The 23,434-nt window shown below is 38.8% G+C and overlaps 4 protein-coding genes across 8 annotated transcripts; 1 reads left to right on the forward strand and 3 right to left on the reverse strand.

The window, feature by feature from the left end:
* Nucleotides 1-968: 968 nt before the first annotated feature.
* Nucleotides 969-11,751, reverse strand: LOC116297293 (retinoschisin). 3 transcript variants are annotated; one of them, XM_089040030.1, is made up of 7 exons: nucleotides 11,662-11,751; nucleotides 5,283-5,626; nucleotides 4,231-4,369; nucleotides 3,629-3,742; nucleotides 2,152-2,265; nucleotides 1,947-2,054; nucleotides 969-1,592 (listed from the first exon to the last, which is right to left on the reverse strand). In XM_089040030.1, exons 2-7 carry the CDS (start codon nucleotides 5,604-5,606, stop codon nucleotides 1,567-1,569), a joined length of 825 nt encoding a protein of 274 aa, XP_088896156.1. In that variant the 5' UTR covers nucleotides 5,607-5,626; nucleotides 11,662-11,751; the 3' UTR covers nucleotides 969-1,566. The 3 variants fall into 3 exon arrangements, with proteins under 3 accessions (XP_088896156.1, XP_088896155.1, XP_088896157.1); XM_089040029.1 differs by lacking the exon at nucleotides 11,662-11,751 and adding an exon at nucleotides 6,129-6,276; XM_089040031.1 differs by lacking the exons at nucleotides 3,629-3,742; nucleotides 11,662-11,751 and adding an exon at nucleotides 6,129-6,276.
* Nucleotides 8,919-10,266, reverse strand: LOC116297294 (uncharacterized). Its single transcript, XM_031705505.2, has one exon. It carries the CDS (start codon nucleotides 9,956-9,958, stop codon nucleotides 9,023-9,025), a length of 936 nt encoding a protein of 311 aa, XP_031561365.2. The 5' UTR covers nucleotides 9,959-10,266; the 3' UTR covers nucleotides 8,919-9,022.
* A 38-nt stretch (nucleotides 11,752-11,789) lies between the features above and the next one.
* Nucleotides 11,790-19,653, forward strand: LOC116297291 (uncharacterized). 3 transcript variants are annotated; one of them, XM_031705500.2, is made up of 12 exons: nucleotides 11,790-11,881; nucleotides 12,403-12,484; nucleotides 13,104-13,173; nucleotides 13,708-13,944; nucleotides 14,084-14,410; nucleotides 14,733-15,038; nucleotides 15,391-15,504; nucleotides 16,544-16,835; nucleotides 17,288-17,333; nucleotides 17,634-17,691; nucleotides 18,587-18,736; nucleotides 19,299-19,653. In XM_031705500.2, the coding sequence occupies exons 2-12, from the start codon at nucleotides 12,452-12,454 to the stop codon at nucleotides 19,307-19,309; spliced, it is 1,644 nt and encodes a 547-aa protein (XP_031561360.1). In that variant the 5' UTR covers nucleotides 11,790-11,881; nucleotides 12,403-12,451; the 3' UTR covers nucleotides 19,310-19,653. The 3 variants fall into 3 exon arrangements, with proteins under 3 accessions (XP_031561360.1, XP_031561361.1, XP_088896141.1); XM_031705501.2 differs by lacking the exon at nucleotides 11,790-11,881 and having other exon boundaries at nucleotides 12,193-12,484; nucleotides 13,711-13,944; XM_089040015.1 differs by lacking the exon at nucleotides 11,790-11,881 and having other exon boundaries at nucleotides 12,195-12,484.
* On the reverse strand, nucleotides 19,526-23,434 carry LOC116297295 (vitrin). Its single transcript, XM_031705506.1, has 3 exons — nucleotides 23,273-23,434; nucleotides 21,983-22,311; nucleotides 19,526-21,693 (listed from the first exon to the last, which is right to left on the reverse strand). Exons 1-3 carry the CDS (start codon nucleotides 23,361-23,363, stop codon nucleotides 21,412-21,414), a joined length of 702 nt encoding a protein of 233 aa, XP_031561366.1. The 5' UTR covers nucleotides 23,364-23,434; the 3' UTR covers nucleotides 19,526-21,411.

Consider the following 23,434-nt stretch of genomic DNA (forward strand, 5'->3'; position numbering starts at 1 on the left):
GAACAATTCTTCACCGAAAACGAATTTTCGAAATGAAACCGAATAAATAAAATTCGGATTCAAATTTATCCGGCATAGTGTGGACGGGGTCTCAGTATCACAGAAAATCCGAAATTCGTGAACGTCAATCAAAAGCTTGCACTTAGAACTGAATGTCAAAAAATTTTTCATTTTTGTTTGATGTCCAGAAAATGGTCACGTGGTATTGATGGGTTGCAAGCATTCCCAAGAGAGTTAAAAGACAAAAACATGGCGGCCATTGTGGTACCGTTAACAATGGATGCTGATGAGAAATCTTTTGTTAAGTTGTACCAACATGGCCGCGATGACGTAACGTGCAAACGAAGAATTATTTTGTGTGGTTGTCAATCCAACTTGTTTTTGGTCATCCAACATGGCGCGATTGAGTTTCCCCACGAGCGGCAGCCACGTTAGCTTGAACAATAAAATTTCCCCGCATAGCCTCGTATTCAGGCGCTTCAGGACGAGGCTACGTGGGGTTAAACAAAGTTTTTTAATTCTCAGGAGAATAAACATGGCGCGAGTGATCAAGGTCCCGATGGTGATGTTACGAGACAAAACTTAACTAAATCTCATTTGCATAATCACGTCATTAGTATCGCCATGGAAACTCTCATACTTCATTGATCACCTATATAATTTGATAAACTAGACGAATTAATAACCAAAATCAAAAAAAATGTGGATGATTTTTCGTCTTAATGAGGACGTTTAAGTTTATGAAAGTCATAATATTTCTTCCCTTCAGTTTGCGGTCATGGTGCGGCTATAACTCACAGTTCAAATCGGAATCTAGCGTACGCTTTGCAAAAGGAAAAAATAAATAACCCCCCAAATCAAGGGAGAGACCCAACAAAGGCTACTCACATGTGTTGCAGAGTCCAGCAATAGAACCTGAGACCACAGAGGCGAGAGGCGAGAGGCGAGAGGCGAGAGGCGAGAGAAGCAATTGTTTATTGTTTATTTATGCATATTTACCCTGAATACAACTCTTCATTATCGAGGTTTTGAGTTATCACATGACAGCAGATGATGGATGATAAATCGAGCAATGCAGGACTGCCAACCAACCACAGGCAAGCTATATATGGCAGCCGGCACATAATCATACACTATCTCTTTTTCTAGTTTCATTTCATTCTTACAAGAATGTGTTATACTGTAGTTAATAGTAAAAATTTTAATGTTATCACCACCTGTTGAAGCGTTTTTTCAAAGCCCATCTAGATTTGAACTCCCTTTAAATTGCTTGGACTTATATTTGCTGTCATAAACCGAATCAAAATATGGCAATCAATTTGAATAACTATTGTTTACACTGACTAGCGACTGACTCAGCCTCTTATTCACGTGGAAGCATAATTGAAAGCGTTTTCACATGTACGGTGCAGAACAATAGTTATTCAAATTGGTCGCCATATTTCGATCCAGTTTATAGCAGAGGGTTGTTTTTATGCCGTATTACAAATATAGGCAGGGCTAGGAACTTTGTTGGGATGCACTTTTAATGCGTTTTTGAGGGAAAACTGATATATGTGCAATTCGTTAGCCATTTATGAGTTCATCCATCTCTGTGAGGTAAATAAAAGTATAGATCATTAATGAGGAAAGACACATTATATATCAGTAAAGTAGGAGAAGTCCGTAAATTAGATACAGAATCATCCTCCTTTGCATTTATAGGGCTCCAGTTGATAGCAGTACTTTTGTTACTGAAGGGAATACCCTACTTAAATAAAGGTTTTCATTCATTCATTCCAATTCATTCAACTTCAACATGGATTTTATCGGTCAAATTCACTCCAATCTCGGTCAAATTCAATCCATTCTCAGGAATATTCGTGAAATAGAAATTGCATTCCTTGAATCTTGATACACATTGGCAATATTGACGTCCGTCCGTCCGTCTGTCCATCGCTACTTACTTAGTTCACAGTTTTTCCCGGTAAAACCTGGACGGCAGATGCATCTGAACCCATCAACAGTATCAGTACATGTTGCACCATTCACGCAGGTACAATCGGGACCAAGGTCTAGAAAGATAAAGAAACAGTCAGAAAAGGACGAAGAAAAAAAAGGGACGAAGGAAGAAGAAATGAGGAATGAAGGAAGAAAAAGGGAAATAATTACTTGTCTGGCAGATTTTCCCCATCCAACCAGGTCTGCATGCACATTTAAAGTCATTCACCAGGTCAAAACATGTTCCTCCATTTATACATGGATCCGGCTTACAATCATCTATATCTGGTAAGGAAGCAAAGGACCTTTACAGTAATTGTAAGAAAATATAACCAAATGTCCATATCTACAAGACTTCAATGACCAACTTTCAATACTTTGGTGAGTAATCAAACACGAACGATACCTGACATTTCAGCACGTTATTTGAGAATATTGAAGTGTTTGACGTCCACACGTATCCGGAAATTTTTATATCCAAAATTTTTTTTGCGGATACGGTTTGCGTCCACGCGTATCCGGAAATTTTTGTATCCGTATCCGGTATTATTTTTGAAAACGGTCTCCAGAGTGGAAATTTTCGAATACGCTCAGAATACGGATACGTGTGGACGCAAATCAAGAAATTTCCGGATTCGTGTGGACAGTGAAAACGATTAGAATACGCTGCGTGTGGACGCAAACATTTTCGTATCCAAAAAAAAAAAAAAAATTTTGCGGATACAAAAATTTCCGGATACGTGTAGATGGGGCCTGAGTGAGAAAATTTTCTCCAAGTATTTAAAAATTTTGCGAATATACTATTGTCAGACCAAAATAACGTATTAACAAACGCAATATAAAAGAATTTATTAGCCTTAATTTCAAGCATGGACACTAAGTTTTGGCATTTTGTGAAGTCCAATTTATCAGGTATGTTTGAAGTCTAATTTACATATGTTTTGAATAATTTGCATACGGATTCAGAGCATGCGCAGACGTTTTTCGCTCGTGTCCACCAAACCAGGATATACAGTAGACTGCGAGCTACGTCCCTCTATTTCCCTCGGTCAGCGTCCGTCTGTCTGTCCGTATCGATTGGTCGAGGAAGATTGGTTACGAGTCAAAAGTCCCTCGGGGAGGGGACAGGGGAGAAGGGAGGGAAATAGAGGGAGCATTTTCACTAATCCCCTATAGAGTTAAATGAGAATAGAGATGGAGGTTATATTGGTGTATCTAACAAAAGAAATTAATGACAATTAAAGTTATTGTCAAAGGTACGGCAATTGCTGGCTTTCACTCAGCTGATAAAGGTTTTTGAATCTCATTATCTTCTCCAGATGGTGGTCAAACACTGAACACTATGTGCTGTCAACCAGAAAGAATTCTATTGAAAACTTCCGATTCGAACGATGAACGTTCTGCACGAGAAAATGACGTCAACTGAAACCCAGCAATAGACATCTTTATCTTGGGCGTAATATTTTCCCATTTCAGACACGTATCATTCTCTTGAGAATAAGGTTCTTTGTTTAAGTGGTATCCATGTTCATGTATCTTCTCAAGCCCAACCACGTTAAACAAAGAAATGATCCTGCAAGAACATTATGCCGCCCAAGCTCAAGAGATTTATTAAGAATTCTTTAAGATAACTGGTTCCTGGTCTTACTGTGTTCACAGTTTTTTCCTGTAAATCCTGCGATACATGTACATGAGTAGTTCTGGACAAGATTGTTGCATGTAGCACCATTTCTACAGGGATTGGACTGACACTCATTTACATCTGGTGAGATATAATCAATCATATATTCAATTGTGAGTTAGCCATGCTCTGACTTAGATCAGCCCAGAGGTTGTTTCAGGGTTTGATATGTGAGTTAGCCATGCTCTGACTTTGATCAGCCCAGTGGTTGTTTCAGGGTTTGATATGTGAGTTAGCCATGCTCTGACTTTGATCAGCCCAGTGGTTGTTTCAGGGTTCTATCTGTGAGTTAGTTATGCCCTGACGTAGATCAGCCCAGAGGTAGTATCAGGGTTCTATCTGTGAGTTAGCCATGCCCTGAGTTAGATCAGCCCAGAGGTTGTTTCAGGGTTCGATCTGTGAGTTAGCCATGCCCTGACTTATATCAGCCCAGAGGCTGTTTCAGGGTTCTATCTGTGAGTTAGCCATGCCCTGACTTAGATCAGCTCAGAGGTTATTCTATGGTTGGTGTTATTTTGAATTCTGTTCATTAATATTTAATCATTTGTAGTCTGTTCATCGTTACTTACCTACACATCCATAAAGCTTAACACGTAGAGATTGAACACCAGTCCAAGTGACGGGATGTATTCTGACGTAAATTGCTGTTATGACTGGCCTTATAACGTTCATTACGACTGTGTTCGGGTTTGCGTCACCAGAAAAATTCTAAGAGGAAATAAAATGACAGAGCAATATTCATAATCATTTATATGTCACAAAACATTGTATACCCAATAATTCATGAGATATCTAAGCCAACTGGAAACAACCTCTGGGCTGACCTAAGTCAGGGCACGGCTAACTCACAGATCAAACCCTGAAACAACCTCTGGGCTGACCTAAGTCAGGGTACGGCTAACTCACAGATCAAACCCTGAAACAACCTCTGGGCTGATCTAAGTCAGGGCATTGATAACTCACAGATAGAACCCTGAAACAACCTCTGGGCTGATCTATGTCAGGGCATGGCTAACTCACAGTTCGAACCCTGAAACAACCTCTGTGCTGATCTATGTCAGGGCACGGCTAACTCACAGATAGAACCGCACCTCTGGGGTTATCTAAGTCAGAGCCGGCTATATAGCGCATTTCAAATATCTCAATGCGCTTTGCATTTATGACCAGTGGAGGACTTTAAGGACTTAACTCACAGATTAAATTAGAATTTAGCTTGTTAGGCTTCAAGTTGGGAAGGAAGTCGGAAAACCGGAAAGCCCGAAAAAAAAATCCGAATCAAGGGAGAGACCTAATTAAAAAACTCGACTCACATGTGCTACCAAGTTTAAGAACCAAACCCGAAACCCCAGAGTTGAGAGGCGAGTGAATTACCTCTACACTATACTTGTTTTTTCGTTTTTCTCAGGTTTTGTTTTCAATTGATAGAGTATACTGCGAGCAGTCCCTCTATTTCCCTTGGTCACTATTCGTCTGTCTGTCCGTGTCGATTGGCCGAGGAAGAATGGTTATGAGTCAAAAGTCGGCACGGACAGACAGACGGAGCGTGACCAAGGGAAATAGAGGGACTAGAGATAATTATCCTCTGTGTTGAAATATATAGTGCTCGAAGCTGGAAACCTACCTTGATAGCTCCAGTAACTGTTCGGTAAAATATCCACGTGTTACCGTCCATACTATACGACATTTTATACCCAGCAGTGACCGAGTTCAAAGCTCTTTTAGCGCAGCCGCCTTGGGTAACTACTCCAGTAATAATGTGGGGGTGTCGCAGGTAGATCTGTAACCATGGCTTGATGTCATATGGAGATGGGGACCAACCACAACACGTCCAAGTGGGTTTGTAGTAATGCAGACCTGAGGAAAGTCTTACTTTGCATGCTTTGTGCCGGAAGTTTCTCACAGACGACGCAGTTATTGAGCTGCATGGTATTGTATGGCATTGCATTCCAAGTGGGCTGGAACAGACTGTAAAAATTCACAGAATAAAATACTGTACCATGGACGTATAGTATTCAGTAAGGAACTAACCCACCAACCAACCCACCAACCCACCAACCCACCAACCCGCCAACCCGCCAACCCGCCAACCCGCCAACCCGCCAACCCGCCAACCCGCCAACCCGCCAACCCGCCAACCCGCCAACCCGCCAACCCGCCAACCCAACCCGCCAACCCGCCAACCCTCCACCCGCCAACCCGCCAACCCGCCAACCCGCCAACCCGCCAACCCGCCAACCCGCCAACCCGCCAACCCGCCAACCCGCCAACCCGCCAACCCGCCAACCCGCCAACCCGCCAACCCGCCAACCCGCCAACCAAGTGTCCCTCATATGAAGCTTGTCTCAAAAATACTAAAATAATTATTCACCAAAATCCTTGAAAAAAAACACTGACCGTTTTGCCAACGACAACAATAATAATATAGTAATAATAATAAAGTAAATCACACAGAGGTTGCAACATTTACCTGATGAATACCCTGACTGAAACCATCCAACAATACAGAACACACTTAGACAATACCGAGCCAACATGATCAAAGATACGAGAAGTGATCAGATACGACTGGACAATCTACTAGCGAGAAATTTCCTACCAAATGTAGAATGTAGACTTGCACTTTTGTTTTTAATATTTAATGTTATTTTTAGCTTGTTGCTAAGCGATGGACAAACGATTTATATGCATCAATACATTTTTGTCCAAGGCCACCCTTGGGTTATTGAGTAGGTCGTCTGACTATAGCCAAAAAATCTTTTTTTACTTGGGAAGATATTTACGTGCTCCTCGTCACGATCTCACATATTTATACATTTCTTTGTATTCATATTGAAAATATTTCCTAATAGCATTAATATATTTTCGAAATGTCAAAATGCCTCAACACCTCCTTTCGTGTAAGTAGTCCCCCCCACCCACGTATTCGGGAAGCTAGCTGTGCTCTGACTTGAGCCAGCTCAGAGGTTGTTTCAGGGTTTCAGGGTTCATGCAAGCATAAGTTCTGTAACTCTAGTTTAAAGATAAGAAAACCGGCTAACCGGATAACAAATTCGGTTCACATATTAAAGATTTTGTAGTATTTATATTCACATTTTTAGTGCGTTTTGCTTTTCGCATTTATTTCTCTGAAAAAAGTTAAATGCAAAGTTTCTGTATTTTCTTTTATGAAAAATCTATTTATAGCATGATATTATTGTCAGGATTATTATCTTTGTGCTTGTTATTTACCTTGTTCCCATAGGAACTGGTTATGCTGCGTCTGCGAAGTTGCCATAGTTGATATTAATGATTATTAATAAGTTCAGAGTTGAGAAGGACGCGTGGAGAACTGAACTTTGGTTCTAATTACTATTTGTTTGTTGGTGGAATGAAGACGGTTTTTAATTGTTTTTTTCCAGCTTACACTGAGTAAAGCTAAGAAACACAAAACTATATATTGATGGAAGCCAAGGGGGAAAAATTAAGAAAAAGAAAGGAAGGAATTAGAGAGAGAAAGAAAGAAAAAACGAAAAGAAAAGAAAAGAGAAAGAGAGAAAGAGGGAGAAAGGAGGGAAAAAGGAATCAAATGGATTAGGAAAAACGAAAAGAAATAAAGAAAAGAAGAGAAGAGAAGAGAAGAGAAAAGACTAAGAAAGAAAGCCTAATGAGCTGACGAACGAAGCAGTCCACACTAAACAAATGCTGTTCCCACCCAATTTTCACATGAAGCAAAGTGGCTGCCTAGCAACCTTATCCTACGTATGGTAGCTTCAAAACACTCTGACGCGCTTGTACAATTAGTACTAATGAATAAACATGATTTGACGAAGAGAAAGAGGGATGGACGATGACTGACAGTAAATTTATATTGCAAATAAAAGAAAAAATACATGCAAGAAAATAGAAAATTAATGACACGGCAAACTCACATATTGAATTGATTGGGGAATATTTAGAATGAGTGAAATACAAATTAACATGTATATAATATATAAACATTACTTTTGAAATCATGACAGAACGCTATCAAGATATCAGAAAGCAGTCTACCAATTATTGGTTGCAATTGAATTTCCTTAGAATCTGTGTTTATCATTCTGTAATTATTTTCTTTGATCGGTTTACATAAGGTTGACAAGTCTCTAGTTGAATCACTCTCTTTCAGCTTCATCAGTTTAAATGAGGTTGGTTGAAGTCTCTAGTTGAATCACCCTCTTTTAGCTGTAGATAATAAATACATTGTGACTGTATATTTTCTGTCTGGTCAGTTCGTTTGAATAGCTAGAACTATATTTTTACCACAATTGTAAATTTTCTCGCGCGCTGATTGGTTAAAAAACGTCGTAAATAAGAGGCCATACCAACAAATGGCGTCATGCAAGATTTCGTGCAGTCTATTTCCTAGAGTTTTGTGAGTTTTGTAGTAAAAAACAAATTTACGATGGTTGAGCGTGGTATGTCCTCTTATTTACCACGATATGATGCCAAACGTTGGTCAAAATTAGTTATGGACCCACTCGGCTTACGCCTCGTGAGTCCATAACATTTTGACCAACTTTTGACGTCATATCGTGGTAAATAAGAGGACATACCACGCTCAACCATCGTAAATTTGTTAAATAACCTTTATACCAGTTTTTATCATATAATTAATCAGACGTCTCCGTTTGACGGCCACCATCTGGCGGAGAATTTTTAAGTGATCGATAAATAAAGGTTTGCCTGTTCGCTTGATGGAAGTACTGTAATATAAATCAGCGCAAAAAAACTTTATAAAATTAATCTTCGACATCCGGTCGATAATTAGAGGGTGGCCGTTTAACGGAGGTATAATGCAGTGCCAAATTCTGAAAATGTTTTGAAACTTTGGCAATTGGTCGATAAATGCAGGTTCAGGCAGGCCACGTAATTGTTGGTGGTCGCTCAATACAGGTTTATGGAATTAGATTTTTGCTATTTGGACTGATTAGCACGAATTTTTGACAAGTTGAAATTTAATTAGGTTTAATTAGATTTTTAAATCATTCATTGCTTTATTTCAAACAGCGACTATAATTGTCGTTGATATAGAACATATGTTTGACAATATTTTTGGAATATTGACGCTTTCATTTGAAATGCAAAAACAAAACAACAAAATCAAAAAAATATGAGTTTTTACTTTTAATTATGAGTTTTGATTTTTTTTTTTTTGAGCTTAAAAGCTCAAATGTATTTTAGTTCAGAAGTGCATGAAAATGCTGCTAATAGGTTAAACAAGAACTTTTTTTCACAGTAACTGATCGATCGATTATGGCTTTCTTGAAAGCGATTTTTTATGGGGCTCAATGTAAGCATAAATCAAGATCTTATCGGTAACATAGTCAATCATACTACATCTTATCATCTTTTAAAGATTCTATTTGCTGTTTTACGAAGAAGGTAGGATACTGCATTTCTATATTCGGCTATTTTAGATGTCAAAGCAATAGGAGTAAATGCAGTGTGAATGAAAAGAAAGGATAGCATTAATCTCTTGTGTACAAAACACCATCTGGTTTCTTCACAAGTGTGATCACTTATTCCAAAAGCCTTAATCATTATGAAAATGTAATACGATAAAGAGGAAATAAGAAACGGAGTTAAGAAAGTGCCAATTGTTTTTAGGAAGTTTTTGGAGATTCTCTCATTTCTTAACCTGTTCATTTTCAGCTTTTCTTTGGTGTAGGCACTCGGATTGGTTATGGGAGCTACTGTTTTGGGGTATCGTATCCTCTTGTAGGTCTTTACAAACATCGCACTTGCGGTTAAAACAGGTAATAAAATAAATGTATGAACATAGATGGTTGAATGGATTTTCTCGGGGACTCCAAAGACCAGAAGTAGAGAGTAAAAGAGAGTGACTAGAAGAGTGACGAAGACTGTAGTTGTGACGTTTCGTTTTGTCGTAACACGTCTCACAAGGTGAGGGTTTAAAATCCCGCCAGCGCCTTCGAGGATAGTCATGATCACAAAGGCGCTCCCAGCACCAAACAACAACCTAGTCGTCACCACCACAGAAGTCGAAAGCCTAATGTAGCCCTTGTTATAAACTCCATTTAATAGTTCATCTGTAATAATCAAAGGCACAAGAATTGTTCCCGCTAAAAATAAATCCAAAGTTATCCACAAGTCGATGATTATCTTCGGCCTTCTGAATGTTCTCAAAGGGTCTTTCAATATGGCCAATAGGAGAAGTCCATTGATTACAGCAGTGATGCAGCCAAGCAATACCAGAATAATAGTGTTTATTAGAATTACTTGTTTCTTGAAGTCTTGGTCGTGCAGGGTGTTATTCATGTTGTTTTACAGTCGGTGTGACTCCGGCAGGCAATTCGATCACTTACTTGGACAAAATATTTAAAACACTCCGTCGTTTCTCGTTAGTGCTACTGCGAATCGAGAGTACGTACTCCTTTCAGAGCAGCTTTATGAACTGAGATCATTATCTATAAAAACGATGAGTCAATCTGAGTTCGCAAGTAAAAAAGCCAGGTCCCACAGTCAAAAACACCTGCTTATTCAAACGTTGAAAATATTATGAAAATTCAAAAAGTTTAGTATTTGATGACCCTGAACTTGGTTTAATGAAGCAAAAACATCCTATATTTTATATAACAAAGTCTTTCTATTTACGTCAATTCCCCGCCTGATGAAGATTTCAATCAATCGCAATAGCATGCGTGGTCCGTTTAATAAGCACACGTCCGTCAATAAAACAGTTTTTAGCTTTAAAACATCTGTTTTCCAGCATTCGATTGATAATAACGTCAAAATTAACAAGAAAGTACTTGATTTAGGCGTAATATAATTAATCCAGATGATTTCCGGTAGATATATAAATTAACGGAATGGTAGGATGAGAAAAAGCATTAATACATGAATTGACATCCGTCCACTGAAAGGACATTTTTCAATTTCGTAATCGAAAAGGTCCTTTCACTGGATGTGAACTCCATTAGACCATGACTATTTCACATCCATTGAAAGGACCTTTTTCAGAATCGAAAAGGACGTCCTTTCACTGGATGTGAACTCCATTAGACCATGACTATTTCATATCCATTGAAAGGACCTTTTTCAGAATCGAAAAGGACGTCCTTTCACTGGATGTGAACTCCATTAGACCATGACTATTTCACATCCATCGAAAGGACCTTTATCATAATCGAAAAGGACGTCCTTTCACTGGATGTGAACTCCATTAGACCATGACTATTTCACATCCATCGAAAGGACCTTTATCATAATCGAAAAGGACGTCCTTTCACTGGATGTGAACTCCATTAGACCATGACTATTTCACATCCATCGAAAGGACCTTTATCATAATTAAAAGGTGATATGTATTGGCCTACCCAATTTTTTTGTAAAATACTCTGAATAATTTTGAAGAAAATCATAATGTTTAGTTGCATACGGCTTCGCCAGCTTTCTCAGTAAGCCGGCACAGTTATAGTGATGTCATCTATCTTACGTCAGATAGCTGTCAATCATTAATCTTGAAGTATTTTTTACTGAAGACTTTAGTGATAAAATATATTTTTAAACGCCCCGACACCGGCTTTGCTTTTTGTTATAGGTCACGCAATTTTGACGTCACATTTCTTGTTCAAAGTACGAGTTATATGCTGAAGCTAGTTGCGTAGATAGTCTTAGGAAATGGTCGTAGAAGAAGAAATGTTGACTCGTTCTACGCGTAACGGCTAATGAACAAAGAATGGAACTGGACTAAAACTCTGCTGAAGACCCCGTAGGATAAGCAGTATTGATGATCGCTTTATTAGAAATGAATGGTCGTTTAAACAAGGTTAATCAATTGAAAGTGGAACTTAACTTCAAGTCTAAGAATGAAGCCACCTTCCGACTCTGTGGTCGTGTAATGTCAAAGGTAAGTGGTCGTTTAAAAGAGGTTGTTCGGTTAAGTTAGATGGGTACCAAACCCATTTAACCGACTCTCATTGCTAGACGACTATTAACTAACGAAAGAAATGTTTACTTACAGGAAATTAGCACTTGTACTTCCGGGTTAGTGGAGGCTCAACACAGGAGGCCCAACCTGAATATCTCATGACGAAGTTTTGACGTTAACTCATAATTCACCATTTTCCATACATCGATCGGTTCACCGGTCAAACACAAATGAATGCTTTGTGTTTGAGCAGTGAACCGATGTATGGAAAATGGTGAATTTAATAAAAAGTGACAGGCCTTCGGTTCAAAGTAAGCACTTAGTTTATTTTACTAGATAAATCTTCCATCGTTTCCATAGTTATATATTTAGACGTGTCCAGCGTCAAAAGAATCCAAGACGTAATATAAATTTGACGAAATTGTTTATCATTCCTATAAAGGCCATCACCTCTTTCAGAGCTGAATCACGTCATCGCTTTAACATCAATACTGGTTTCCGGAGGGGGAGGGGGAGAGGCTTGATATTTTAGACCATTTAAGAATCAAATGAGTACCTTTAATACCTTCAAAAAATATTTTTTGCTTAATCAAAATAATTTGCTTAATTAAAATCGCTAAATGTTTATCAAAAAATTATGGTTTTAGAGACGCCAAAGCCGGGCGGCGCCATGGAACAGTCGAGTAAACGCTAAGATTGCCAAACTGTTTGTTTTAAACCGGAAGTGGTTTCCTTACGTGCTATCACCACTGTTTTTATGCAAAAATATTCCATGATGTAAGGGTGCATTTAAAAGGCTCTGCCGGCTTGATAGGTAAAGTTCATTTTATAGACACCACCTAAAGTGATATAGCAACAATCCTAAATCTACTTCAAGAAATATGAAGCTCTATCATACTGTTCTACTTTTATTGGTAGGTATTTGAACCAAAATAATGACTTTTTTTATTACAAAAAATGAAGTTTTCGTACGTATTTGTTCTTCTTAATCTTTTAGAGGTCGCTTACTTTGCTTCCTCAGTATTTCTTGCCCAAAAAGCCCCCAAACTAATATAGAATTTAAAACATCAAAACTATTATTATTTATTGCGAAGAACCCGTGCATTTAGCTATAGTTTTACAGAATATATGCCATATAATCCAACCTGTGGAGACTTGTGGATAGGCATGCCTATAGCTAGCTTGCCTATTTTAAGCGCCAGTTAGAGAGTTGCGTCTCATCTACTATTGGCGGCCATCCAATTACACTTTCGTTTAACTAAACTAACTTTAAATTTCTAAAAGGGAAAAGTTGTAAATACTTTAATTTCAGTAAATAATTTAATAATTTCAGAGGACACTGAGAGACTTGGTAAATTTTATTTTTAATTAATTTAAAAAATTCAAATAATACCAAAAATTTGAAAGGGTTCAGAATTTTTAAAAAGTAAAGTCACACACAGGTCAGGCAAACGACTGGCAACTTATTTCTTAATTACTCATGCAATAATCATATTTTTTCACTAAGTTTCTTTAACAAGTTTGGTTTTTTAGGTTTTGTGTTTTGGTTCAAGTAACTGGGCATCGCATGCTTATTCCAATCCCTTTGTAACAAATGCTGAAGGTAAGACTATATATTTACTCTTTTGACTTAAATCAAATCCTTGACACTTTAAAATATCTTACAAACGATTTTTTACGAAGTCAAGGTCCACTGTGTTTGTGTTATGCCTATATAAGACCAGACAACCTGAACGACCTTATGAAGAGTCGCTTATCTCATATTATATTCAGAATCTAGTCGTGTCACAAAGTTACGAGTGGCTGATATTCTCTTCCGATGACGACATTAATTATTATATATCAACCTTAGCTTATTTGGAAGCGTGAGCCTCGAAATTTCCTCGTGACTGACTCGTTTCCCGCCAGTTTCCTGCGCGACATAGTACCGGTGCTTGCGGCAATTAGTATGAACCACAGTTCGTAATATCTTATTTGCAATTGTTACATGCAAAATGTAGCTGCACCCTTCCTCTCCTTTCCACCGGTTTCTTTTTTCAACAGTTGACTCATTGACTCATTAAATTCCTCTCCTCTTCTCTCCTTTCCTCTCCTCTATTTCTGTATTTATTCACTATATTTCATTACGTATCAACAGAAGAAGTGGACGACTTTAAAGATTCAGCATTTGTGGACGATGCGGAAGAGATATCTGCGATAAAGCAGTTTCAGACTTCTGCTGCAAGGTCCGCTTTTGTGGAGGACCTTCAAACAAAAGTAGAAGACAATGACATGAACTCATTAGAACATTTGATTGCAAAACACAATGAAGAAAAAAGATTACAGATTGAGAGTCTGATGAAGCGAGGGAACATTCTAGATCCAGGAAACATCGGTAAGTTAGTATAGATCAATGGACGTCATTTCCGGTCTCGTGAGAAATGTTTACTTGCTTTTTATTAGCTATTGAAATGTTCTTTTTGGGTATTCTTGATATCAAAAGCATCAACTCATTCTTATATCGTTGTTCTAAGGCGATGGAGAAACAGCCCCAACATGCTACTCATGTTATGGAAACAGTCTCAAAAGCTGCTTAAACTCCATGAAAGAAAAACAGTGTCAAGGTGCCCAGCGGTGTTACACGGTCCATCTGATTTCCAAGGCAACGGGACGAAACACCTTTGTCAAAGGCTGCATTAACATAGCAACATGTCAGTCGGATATCTGTCAGACTATTCACAATACTAGTAAGGGGGAGTTCTCGTTCTGCAAGGCTGACTGTTGTAAGGGAAAACTTTGTAATGTGGAAAATGTTGGTACAACACCAAGGCCTACAGAGCCAGCGACGCCACCGATAAATGGTAAGAATATATGGATTGAAGCACAGCACAGCACAGCACAGCACAGCACAGCACAGCACAGCACAGCACAGCACAGCACAGCACAGCACAGCACAGCACAGCACAGCACAGCACAGCACAGCACAGCACAGCACAGCACAGCACAGCACAGCACAGCACAGCACAGCACAGCACAGCACAGCACAGCACAGCACAGCACAGCACAGCACAGCACAGCACAGCACAGCACAGCACAGCACAGCACAGCACAGCACAGCACAGCACAGCACAGCACAGCACAGCACAGCACTTGTCTTAATAATTTTTGTCCTGGATATTTTAGGTCCTAAGTGCTACTCGTGTCAAGGGGCTGACATCGCCAGCTGTGCTAGCCGCATGACTCTAAAACAATGCTTACCAAACTACCAGTGCGCCGATGCTTACTTAGTTATCAAGAACAATGGAAGAGATCTTATTGCCAAAGGGTGCATCCCATCAGGGCTATGCGGTGGTGGTCTGTGTGAAAAACTGAACAACAGTGGAAGATATTCGCAGTGTCGTAGTTCTTGCTGTAAAGATGATGTGTGTAATGCTATTCCTACACTCCCCACGACGAAAGGAACCACCACTGAACAGCCTCCAACAACAGGTGCGTGTTCACGTCTAAAACAATAGCCCTTTTTCGATTTCCAATTATTACCGCTGTGTTCCTTGATTACAGACTCATTTACTCAGGCTTAGCCTCGCATCATTGTTTAAATATTTACAATTACCAACGGTACAGTAAAGAAAGCACATCTTCAACAATACAAACCCTTTGAAATTCCACGGACCTTCACTGGAAGACGTGAATATTTTGCACAAAATCCACCACCATGACGGTTTCGACATAATTTGCACCTCGAGAATAAGCTTGAAGTAATTTATAAAAAAATATTTTACACCATTTCACCCACTTACATCATTATTTTTTATTTAACTTTAATTACAATTTACTATAGAGGAAACCGCAACCCAAGCACCATGGAATGCGACGACAGAACAACTTGCCAACAAAACAACGCAAGTGCCAACCCCACGACCACTCCCTTCCAGACCAACTCCCAAACCAGGTGGTACGTAAGACTGATTATTATATGACCGTGAATCTTAGAGCCTGGACACTAGCAAATCGAGCAATCTGATTGGATAGATCGCATCGCGGACTGGTCTAGATTCTCCGGTATTAACCGGTCCGATCGCATATTAATCGTACGGCGAAAACATTTTGTCCTTTTCAATGAAAAGTGGTCATATAATAAAACTCTTATCAACCGAGCTTGGTCGGTCTGTACGGGATAATCTTGACCTCGGTCGCGTACAGACCTCAGTCAAGATTATCCCGTACAGACCTCCCGCTCGGTTAATAAGATCTAATAGTAGACCTCTTTACCTTGGGCGTAATGTTTTTCTATTTCAGACCACATGTCATTCCCTAGAGTATCATTTCTTGTTTAACAGTTGCAAATCAGAAGACAGAGTAATAGACCTCTTTACCTTGGGCGTAATGATTTCCTATTTCATGTGACATTCCTTACATTATAATTTCTTTGTCTAATGGTTGCATACGAAGAGACACATGAAAATAAATAGAGCTCAAGAAATGAATCTTACTCAAAAGAATGACACAGCTAAATTACTTTCAACAATAAGCAGAGATTCTATTTAAACCTTGGTGGTTTGAATGTTTAGGTTAACTCAAAAGAATTATCGACCAAGAAACTACAAGTAGATCACTGAGTCAAAACAGTCTCGGTCATAAACTTTACATGTTTGACTTGCGCATGCTTATTAATCATAAAAAAAACATTCGAGTGAACACAAATTGTTATTTCTAAAATTCCATCATCATACATGTTTCCTCTTCGCCGTCAAGGTCGGATCCAGGGGAGAGGGGGCAAAGGGGGGCTGAAGCTTCCCCTTCAGCATAAAAAAAAAACAAAACAAAGCAAAACTGAAGAAGTTTTTATTGTGAAGGTTTCCATATATCAAAGTATGTGTTTGAATAGAAAACCAAAACGATCAAATTTTTAAATGTCCGCACTTGGCCATCCCTCTCAGTTTCCCTTCTTCCTCCTTTATTCAGTCATTGATTTTTCATATTTCGTCTTTCAGGCCATCTGTGTTACACGTGTAGCTCGGAGACCGCACAAGAATGCTACTCCAACCTCAAAGTAAACAGGTGTGACGTAGGCAAAGTTTGCTTTACCGGCGAAGCAACACAAAACAATGGAATCAAGATGTTTGCTAAGGGATGCATGAGACTAGAACAGTGCGCAACCTCGTGCAAACGGCTGAGCGTGACAACCAAGGAGTGTAAGGTTGATTGTTGCCGTGGAGACTACTGTAATGACTTCCCCTTGACAACCAAGAGACCAACATCTCTTCCGGATACTGGTTGCTATAGGTAACAGATATTACCTTCACATTTTATCAATACCCTGAAACAACACGGTTACTGAGGCTTTGGGCTGATCCAAGTCAGGGCATGGCTAACTCACAGATCAAACCCTGAAACAACCTCTGGGCTGATCTAAGTCAGGGCATGGCTAACTCACAGATCAAACCCTGAAACAACCTCTGGGCTGATCTAAGTCAGGGCAAGGCTAACTCACAGATCAAACCCTGAAACAACCTCTGGGCTGATCTAAGTCAGGGCATGGCTAACTCACATATCTAACCCTGAAACAACCTCTGGGCTGATCTAAGTCATGGCACGGCTAACTCACAGATTGAATTGAAATTAATATTTAGTGAGTTAGGTCAGTTTTCAGAGTCCAGGAATCGAACCTGACACATTGTCCTATAGTGATGTAATAGTAGTAAGTTCAGTTGCTAAATATCCTACTTTATTTATAGAATTCTATCTCAAGTTTTAGAAGTTTTTAAGAAGCTACTAGAAACTGTAAGTCTGATTTTTTTAAATAAAGTACTACGTTGTTTTATTGATCTCCAAATGGGGATCATGATCAACAACTGACTACTGTCATGTCAGACAGAAAGAATTCTATTAAAAATGTGTGATTATTCAGCTGATGAGCATTCCGCACGAGAAAAGAAATGACCTCAAGTTAAAGCCAACAATAAGCAATAAATTCTTTGTTATTATTGTATTTATATTGCTGTGGCCACGAACTGATCTGCTATAAATCCATAGATCTATTGGTAATAAGTCCTAAACGTTTGTGGATTTTTTCTTCTTTAGATTGATACTCTGATGAAGTTCAAAGAATTCAACTTAAAGGTTGCTCCCTATTATCAACGTGAGTACTACAGTATCAGTTACTCAATTCAAATAAGAAAAAGTGCACCTTTCTCTTTTGGCCATGGATTCTCAACTTCACCAATCAAAAAACAAGAAGTTCCTCATCATCCGAACACAATTGTTTAATTCAAAAAAGATTCAATATGCCAGACCTTGGTTTAGCCCAGACTCTGATGGGAATAAATGGACAAAGGTTATGGCCGTCATTATGATGACCAAACGAAACACAGACCCAATCTTTTGTCAAACCAATATGGCGACTATGACGTCACATGCATCACAATCATTACTTAAAAGACCTGATTCGCCTTGATGCCATGTTCACCTAATTCAGACTACGTGTCATATACCCAAGAGAATAGGATTCCTTGGTTGACTTGTATTCATATTCATATAAAATGGTCTAAAATGATAAAAACCAATCCCATTAAGGCGAACTAGAACTATATAGGCCCTTTGCATCGATTTCCAAGAGAGGAATTATCAATGACTGTTATACGTTCTGATTGGTTTGGAGCGCGTGCTTTATGAGAGCACACAGCACGCCCGCGCACTTTCCGTTGCGTCATTCCTATCTAAAATAACGGTTATTGTAATTTGTATTTTATAAAAGAAATTAAAAAACTTGCTTGCTTGCAGTGCTGTGTGCAGTTATAGAGCACTTGCGGCGTGCTTCTCATAACACGTCTCTCGTGTTCTGCCAACCTCTGCCTGCTTTATGACTGAGGAACGAACACAACGATAAGCTGTCTTTAAGAAAACACGAATTAATTGTCGTGTCGCAGAAGAAATCTTCTCGGGGCTCAGTGCAAGGCGTCTATACTTGCTATAATAGTCTGACAAAATCACACTAATTATGAACTCAATAATCTATTATTAATCTATTTTCTTAGGTGAGATTAATTCTTTGATGGGAACAATAAATGCCCATGCTGTCTCCGTGACTGGCGATGATGGCCCGGAAGTCAGGAGCGCAGCCACGAAAATGAGATCACTGCGCAAGCGCGCTGGTAAAGTCTTGAAGAAACTCGATAAAATCATTGGTAAGATATATCAGCAACAATTGGTCTTTCTTTCTGTAAAGTGTGTGAAACTGTATAATCATTCCTGTAACGTTTGTTAATCTGTTAATTTGGAGCAAATACTAAACAGACCTCTTTACTTTGGACGTAACGTTTTCCTATTTCTGACCACGTGTAATTCCCTTGAGTATTATTTTTTAATGGACCTTTTTACTTTGAGCGTAATGTTTTCCCATTTCAGACCACATGTTATTCCCTTGGTATTATATCTTTTATAGACCCTTATAGCTTGGGGATAATGTTTTCCAATTTCAGACCACATGTCATTCCCTTGAGTATGATTTCTTTTAAGGACCTTTTTACTTTGAGCGTAATGTTTTCCCATTTTAGACCACATGTTATTCCCTTGAGTATGATTTCTTTTATGGAACCTTTTTCCTTGAGTGCAATGTTTTTCCATTTCAGACTACTTGTCATTCTTTTGTAAATAAGATTCAGTCTTTGTTTGATTTGCATCCATATTCATGTGTCTTCTGATGCGAAACCGTTAAATGCGTTAACTTACTTTCTCTTTTTTTTCCAGCCAGGAGATAAAATGCTAAAGGCAAATACCTTCCTCTCATAGAGAAACAAGCTATATACTAAATTCTTGCACAAGTGTTTTGGAACTTAATATATCCCAGAGTCTTGTGCGTTAATAGGAAATTTGGAAATTAATGGTCGTTGCCAAGCAATACCATAGAAGATCATCTCGACTAATTTTTTTCCCTCAACATCGGAATAGCTAGTAGCGCGCTTGGACTGATCGTATTGACTCACACAACGCTTTATTAAGTAATGACCAAACATCATTACTCTAAATATTTATAAAAGCAAAATGATTTTGTACTTATACACACGAAGTTTGTTATTTTAAACATTAAAGTAATTACCACACATTACCGTCCACGAATTAAGTCAGTATATTTATCTGTCATTAAATTGACAGTATCAAGATCAAAAGAGGCTTTACACTATCACGTGATGACAGCCATGACAGAAGGCACAACAATAGTTTATTTTTCCCTTGGGAAACTGAATTATTTCTCATGTAAATCAGATTAGACCAGATTCAATTGTTCCTGCCTCCTGTCTTGGCTGCGATCATGTGATGGTGCATATAGACCTATAGACCTATAGATCTATAGACCTCCTTAGCTTTGTTGTTTGTTGTGCACATTTCAGACCATGTGATGCCACTCTTGCGAGTTGATTTCGATTATGATTGTTCGTATAAAAGAACAATTCTCAAGGGAATGTCAAGTGGTCTGTAATGGGCAATTTGCATACAAAGGTGAAGATGTCTATGGACCTATCACACGGCAGCCATGTTTATCCTCATGAGAATAAGAACCTTTGTTTAACCCGCATAAACTCATTCTCAAACTCTTGTATGCGAGGCTACGAGTGGTAGAATCTATTGTTCCAACCAACATGGCTGCCGCGTGAAAAAGGCCCATTGCAAGGGCATCCAAAGAATTAAAGTAAAACAATCGTAGTGACATAAAATGTAGTTTTAGTATTGTGATACTCTGTTGTAAAATAAACTGTGCAAATTGTCCAAAAAAATATTTTAAAAATATACGAAAGAGGTAAAAATGATGTCCCATCTGGGTAAGTGAAATTTTATTTAACGTATAAGCTTATGTTGGATAATTTTAGTTGCGCAAAGCATGGTATTTTGATTTTTCCTATAATTGATGGTTTTCACGGCGGCCATGTTGGAGGAACTTAACAAACGAATTGTCAATGAATTCTTTTGTTATGTACTCCAACATGTCCGCCGTTTCTTTTGTTATTTCATTCTCTTGGGAATGGTTGAAAACCAGCAATTGTAATCGGGAGAGAGCCGCCAATATTGTGTGCGCTTGTAGAGAATCACGCATACAAGTTCTAACAATCAATAATTCTCAATCCCTGATGATGCGCCATTCAATAAATTTAATTTGCCTAGAAGATACATCGTTTTTACCTCATATATTGTTAATGGAAGCTATATACAATAGTTTAATAGTAATATAATGATCATATATATCATTAAGCTGGCGCAGCTACGCAAGTCAAATTACAGAATTCACCATTTTCCATACATTGGTTCACTAGTCAAACACAAAGCGCTCCAGCGAGGCGCCAAGGTGCTTTTAAAGGATTATTCAAATTTGAACCTTGCAACCTCGACTGAATACTTTGTGTTTGACCAGTGAAACGATGTATGGAAAATGGTGAATTAGATCTTTTTTTAAGTTGGGGATTCTAATCAAGACCTCAGTAACTGTCACACCCTCTTTCAGCGTGACAATAAAATCACCTGGATCACAAATAGAGAGAAGGCATTTTTAAAGCCGTGAAATAAAAAATACTAGCCAACGTGTAATAGTCAAATAGACACAAAAGAAAACAATAGAATAGTCCAAATCCACTCATGGGTGTAATCGGTTTTGACCATTTCAGACCACGTGTCAGTCTCTTGAGAATAAGTTTATTTGTTTGAGTCGTATCAATATATTCATGTGTCTTCTCATGCGCAACCGTTAAACAGGGAATGGCAAGTGGTCTGAAATGGAAAAACAGTGGATTGGATCTATTAGGGTCTACTAGTGTGTATTAGTCTATCATCTTTTTCACGGGTTTAGTGAGTCAGTCTAGCCTTCATAGTATTAACATGAATACGTGTAAACACATCCACAAGGACACTGACATTTGTATGTACCGTTAGGCCCATCACATATCATATTCTTCACTGTGTTCTCGATGGCTTTTAGACTTTTGAATCCTGATGTAAAAATATGACGTCCATCGCTTGCTATGTCCATTAGTTCTTGCTTCCAGAATGCGTTTCCCACGCCAATAGCAAATACCTCGACACCAGCGTTCTTTAGCGCCTTTGCTGGACCAGTTGCATCATCACTGGATTGTCCATCCGTCAGAACGACTAACGCCTCGTTAAAGAAAAGGGCGAACGAATTAATATTGGTGGAGGTTCATTGTTGGTTACGTTATCTCTAACATAATTGATAATAAGAATTTCTATATGGGCCGTAGAGCACTGAGACACTAAGCAAGCAAGCCAGCCAGCCAGCCAGCCAGCCAGCCAGCCAGCCAGCCAGCCAGCCAGCCAGCCAGCCAGCCAGCCAGCCAGCCAGCCAGCCAGCCAGCCAGCCAGCCAGCCAGCCAGCCAGCCAGCCAGCCAGCCAGCCAGCAAGCAACAGAAAATTAAGTGAGACGTACCTTTCTGACTTTTGAACGACTTTTACTAAATAGCTGCGCTTGTGCAGCTATCAATCCTTGTCCAGTTTTTGTCCCACTTCCTCTAAAAGGGATTTCACTAATCGCCTTCAGGGTACTTTTGAGATACTTATGGCTACCAAATGTCATTTGCACATGCGCATTATTCGAGTAGGTAACGACTCCCACACGTGTCATCGTAGGGCCAACATCAAAATATGATACAATGTTTTTCACAAATTGTAGAAATCGAGCGAAGTTTTGAGAGTCCTCGACATTGATGCTATGGGAGCCATCGATGACGAAGCCAAGTTCAAGCTGTGTGTAGCACTCTGCAGGATTTGAAAAGAATTATATAGATGCTCAATTAAAAGGTAAGTGAAAGAATTTTTTTTGTATTTATTGACTGGTTTTACTTGACGTCATTTCCTGTCTCGTGTAGGACGTTCAGCTGCACCGAAAGCCAATTTGTGAGGAATTTGATGCTCAAATAAATGGTAAGCGAAATAATGTTTTGACTGGTTTTCACTTGACGTCATTTCCGGTCTCGTGCAAAATGTTTATCAAGCTAAATCACGAGTTTTCAATAGAATTCTTTCTGACTGACAGCACATAGTGGTTGGAGCAGATACAAGATTCAGTTCAATAATGGTCAACACCCAGTTTACGTCTGTTTAGTTGGGACGCGCTAACAGGTGAAGTTACGCGTATAAGCTAAAGCGTTGCAAGTTTTTGAAGCTGTATCAAAAACGTGCAACTTGTTACTGCTATTTTCAAAAACATGCGAACTCGGTAGCTGCGAGCTGCACGCTGAAATTTGGTAGTCAAAAAGATGAAAGGTACCAACTGATTAGTTTTGATTGACAGCAGCGAAAAACCAAATTTCAGCGTGCTGCTTGCAGCTACCGAGTTCGCATGTTTAGTGATTTCAGTGATTTCTTTTCCGAAAATTGTTGCACGTGACATGTGACGATGCATCAACTTTTCGTGCGTCACGAAAATTCATCGTCAATCGTCCTAAAAAATTATCAATTTATAATAGTTTTTTAAATGCATTATTCATCAATCAACCTAACTTGTTCAGTGACACTTTATACAAGAAAATAATGGAACAAATCATATTATCTATCTTTTGAGTCCCCTTTTTTTCTTCAAGATTTCAAAAGTTTTATTAATATAGTTCATTGACCTAGGTGTTTTGCGATTCAAATAGTTACAAACAAGCGATGTGGATTTAAATGATTGCACTAGAAATACAACCAGATCAAAAAATTCGGTTTTTATGGTACTTACTCGGCTGACATTTCTTATATCCTGACATACACCAACAACTATAACACACAGAAAAGTAGCTCAAAAAAATCAGCAGCCCAATCCAGTGCATTCTGTTGAACTCGTCTGTACGTTTTTATTCCCGAAGAATACGCGAAGTGTCAAGGAAATTAAGTCGTCTGA

This window comes from Actinia tenebrosa, unplaced genomic scaffold (genome assembly GCF_029948245.1).
Source record: "Actinia tenebrosa isolate PJP-AT-01 unplaced genomic scaffold, QUT_ActTen_1.0 PGA_scaffold7__59_contigs__length_16204524, whole genome shotgun sequence".
Classification (NCBI taxonomy): domain Eukaryota; kingdom Metazoa; phylum Cnidaria; class Anthozoa; order Actiniaria; family Actiniidae; genus Actinia; species Actinia tenebrosa.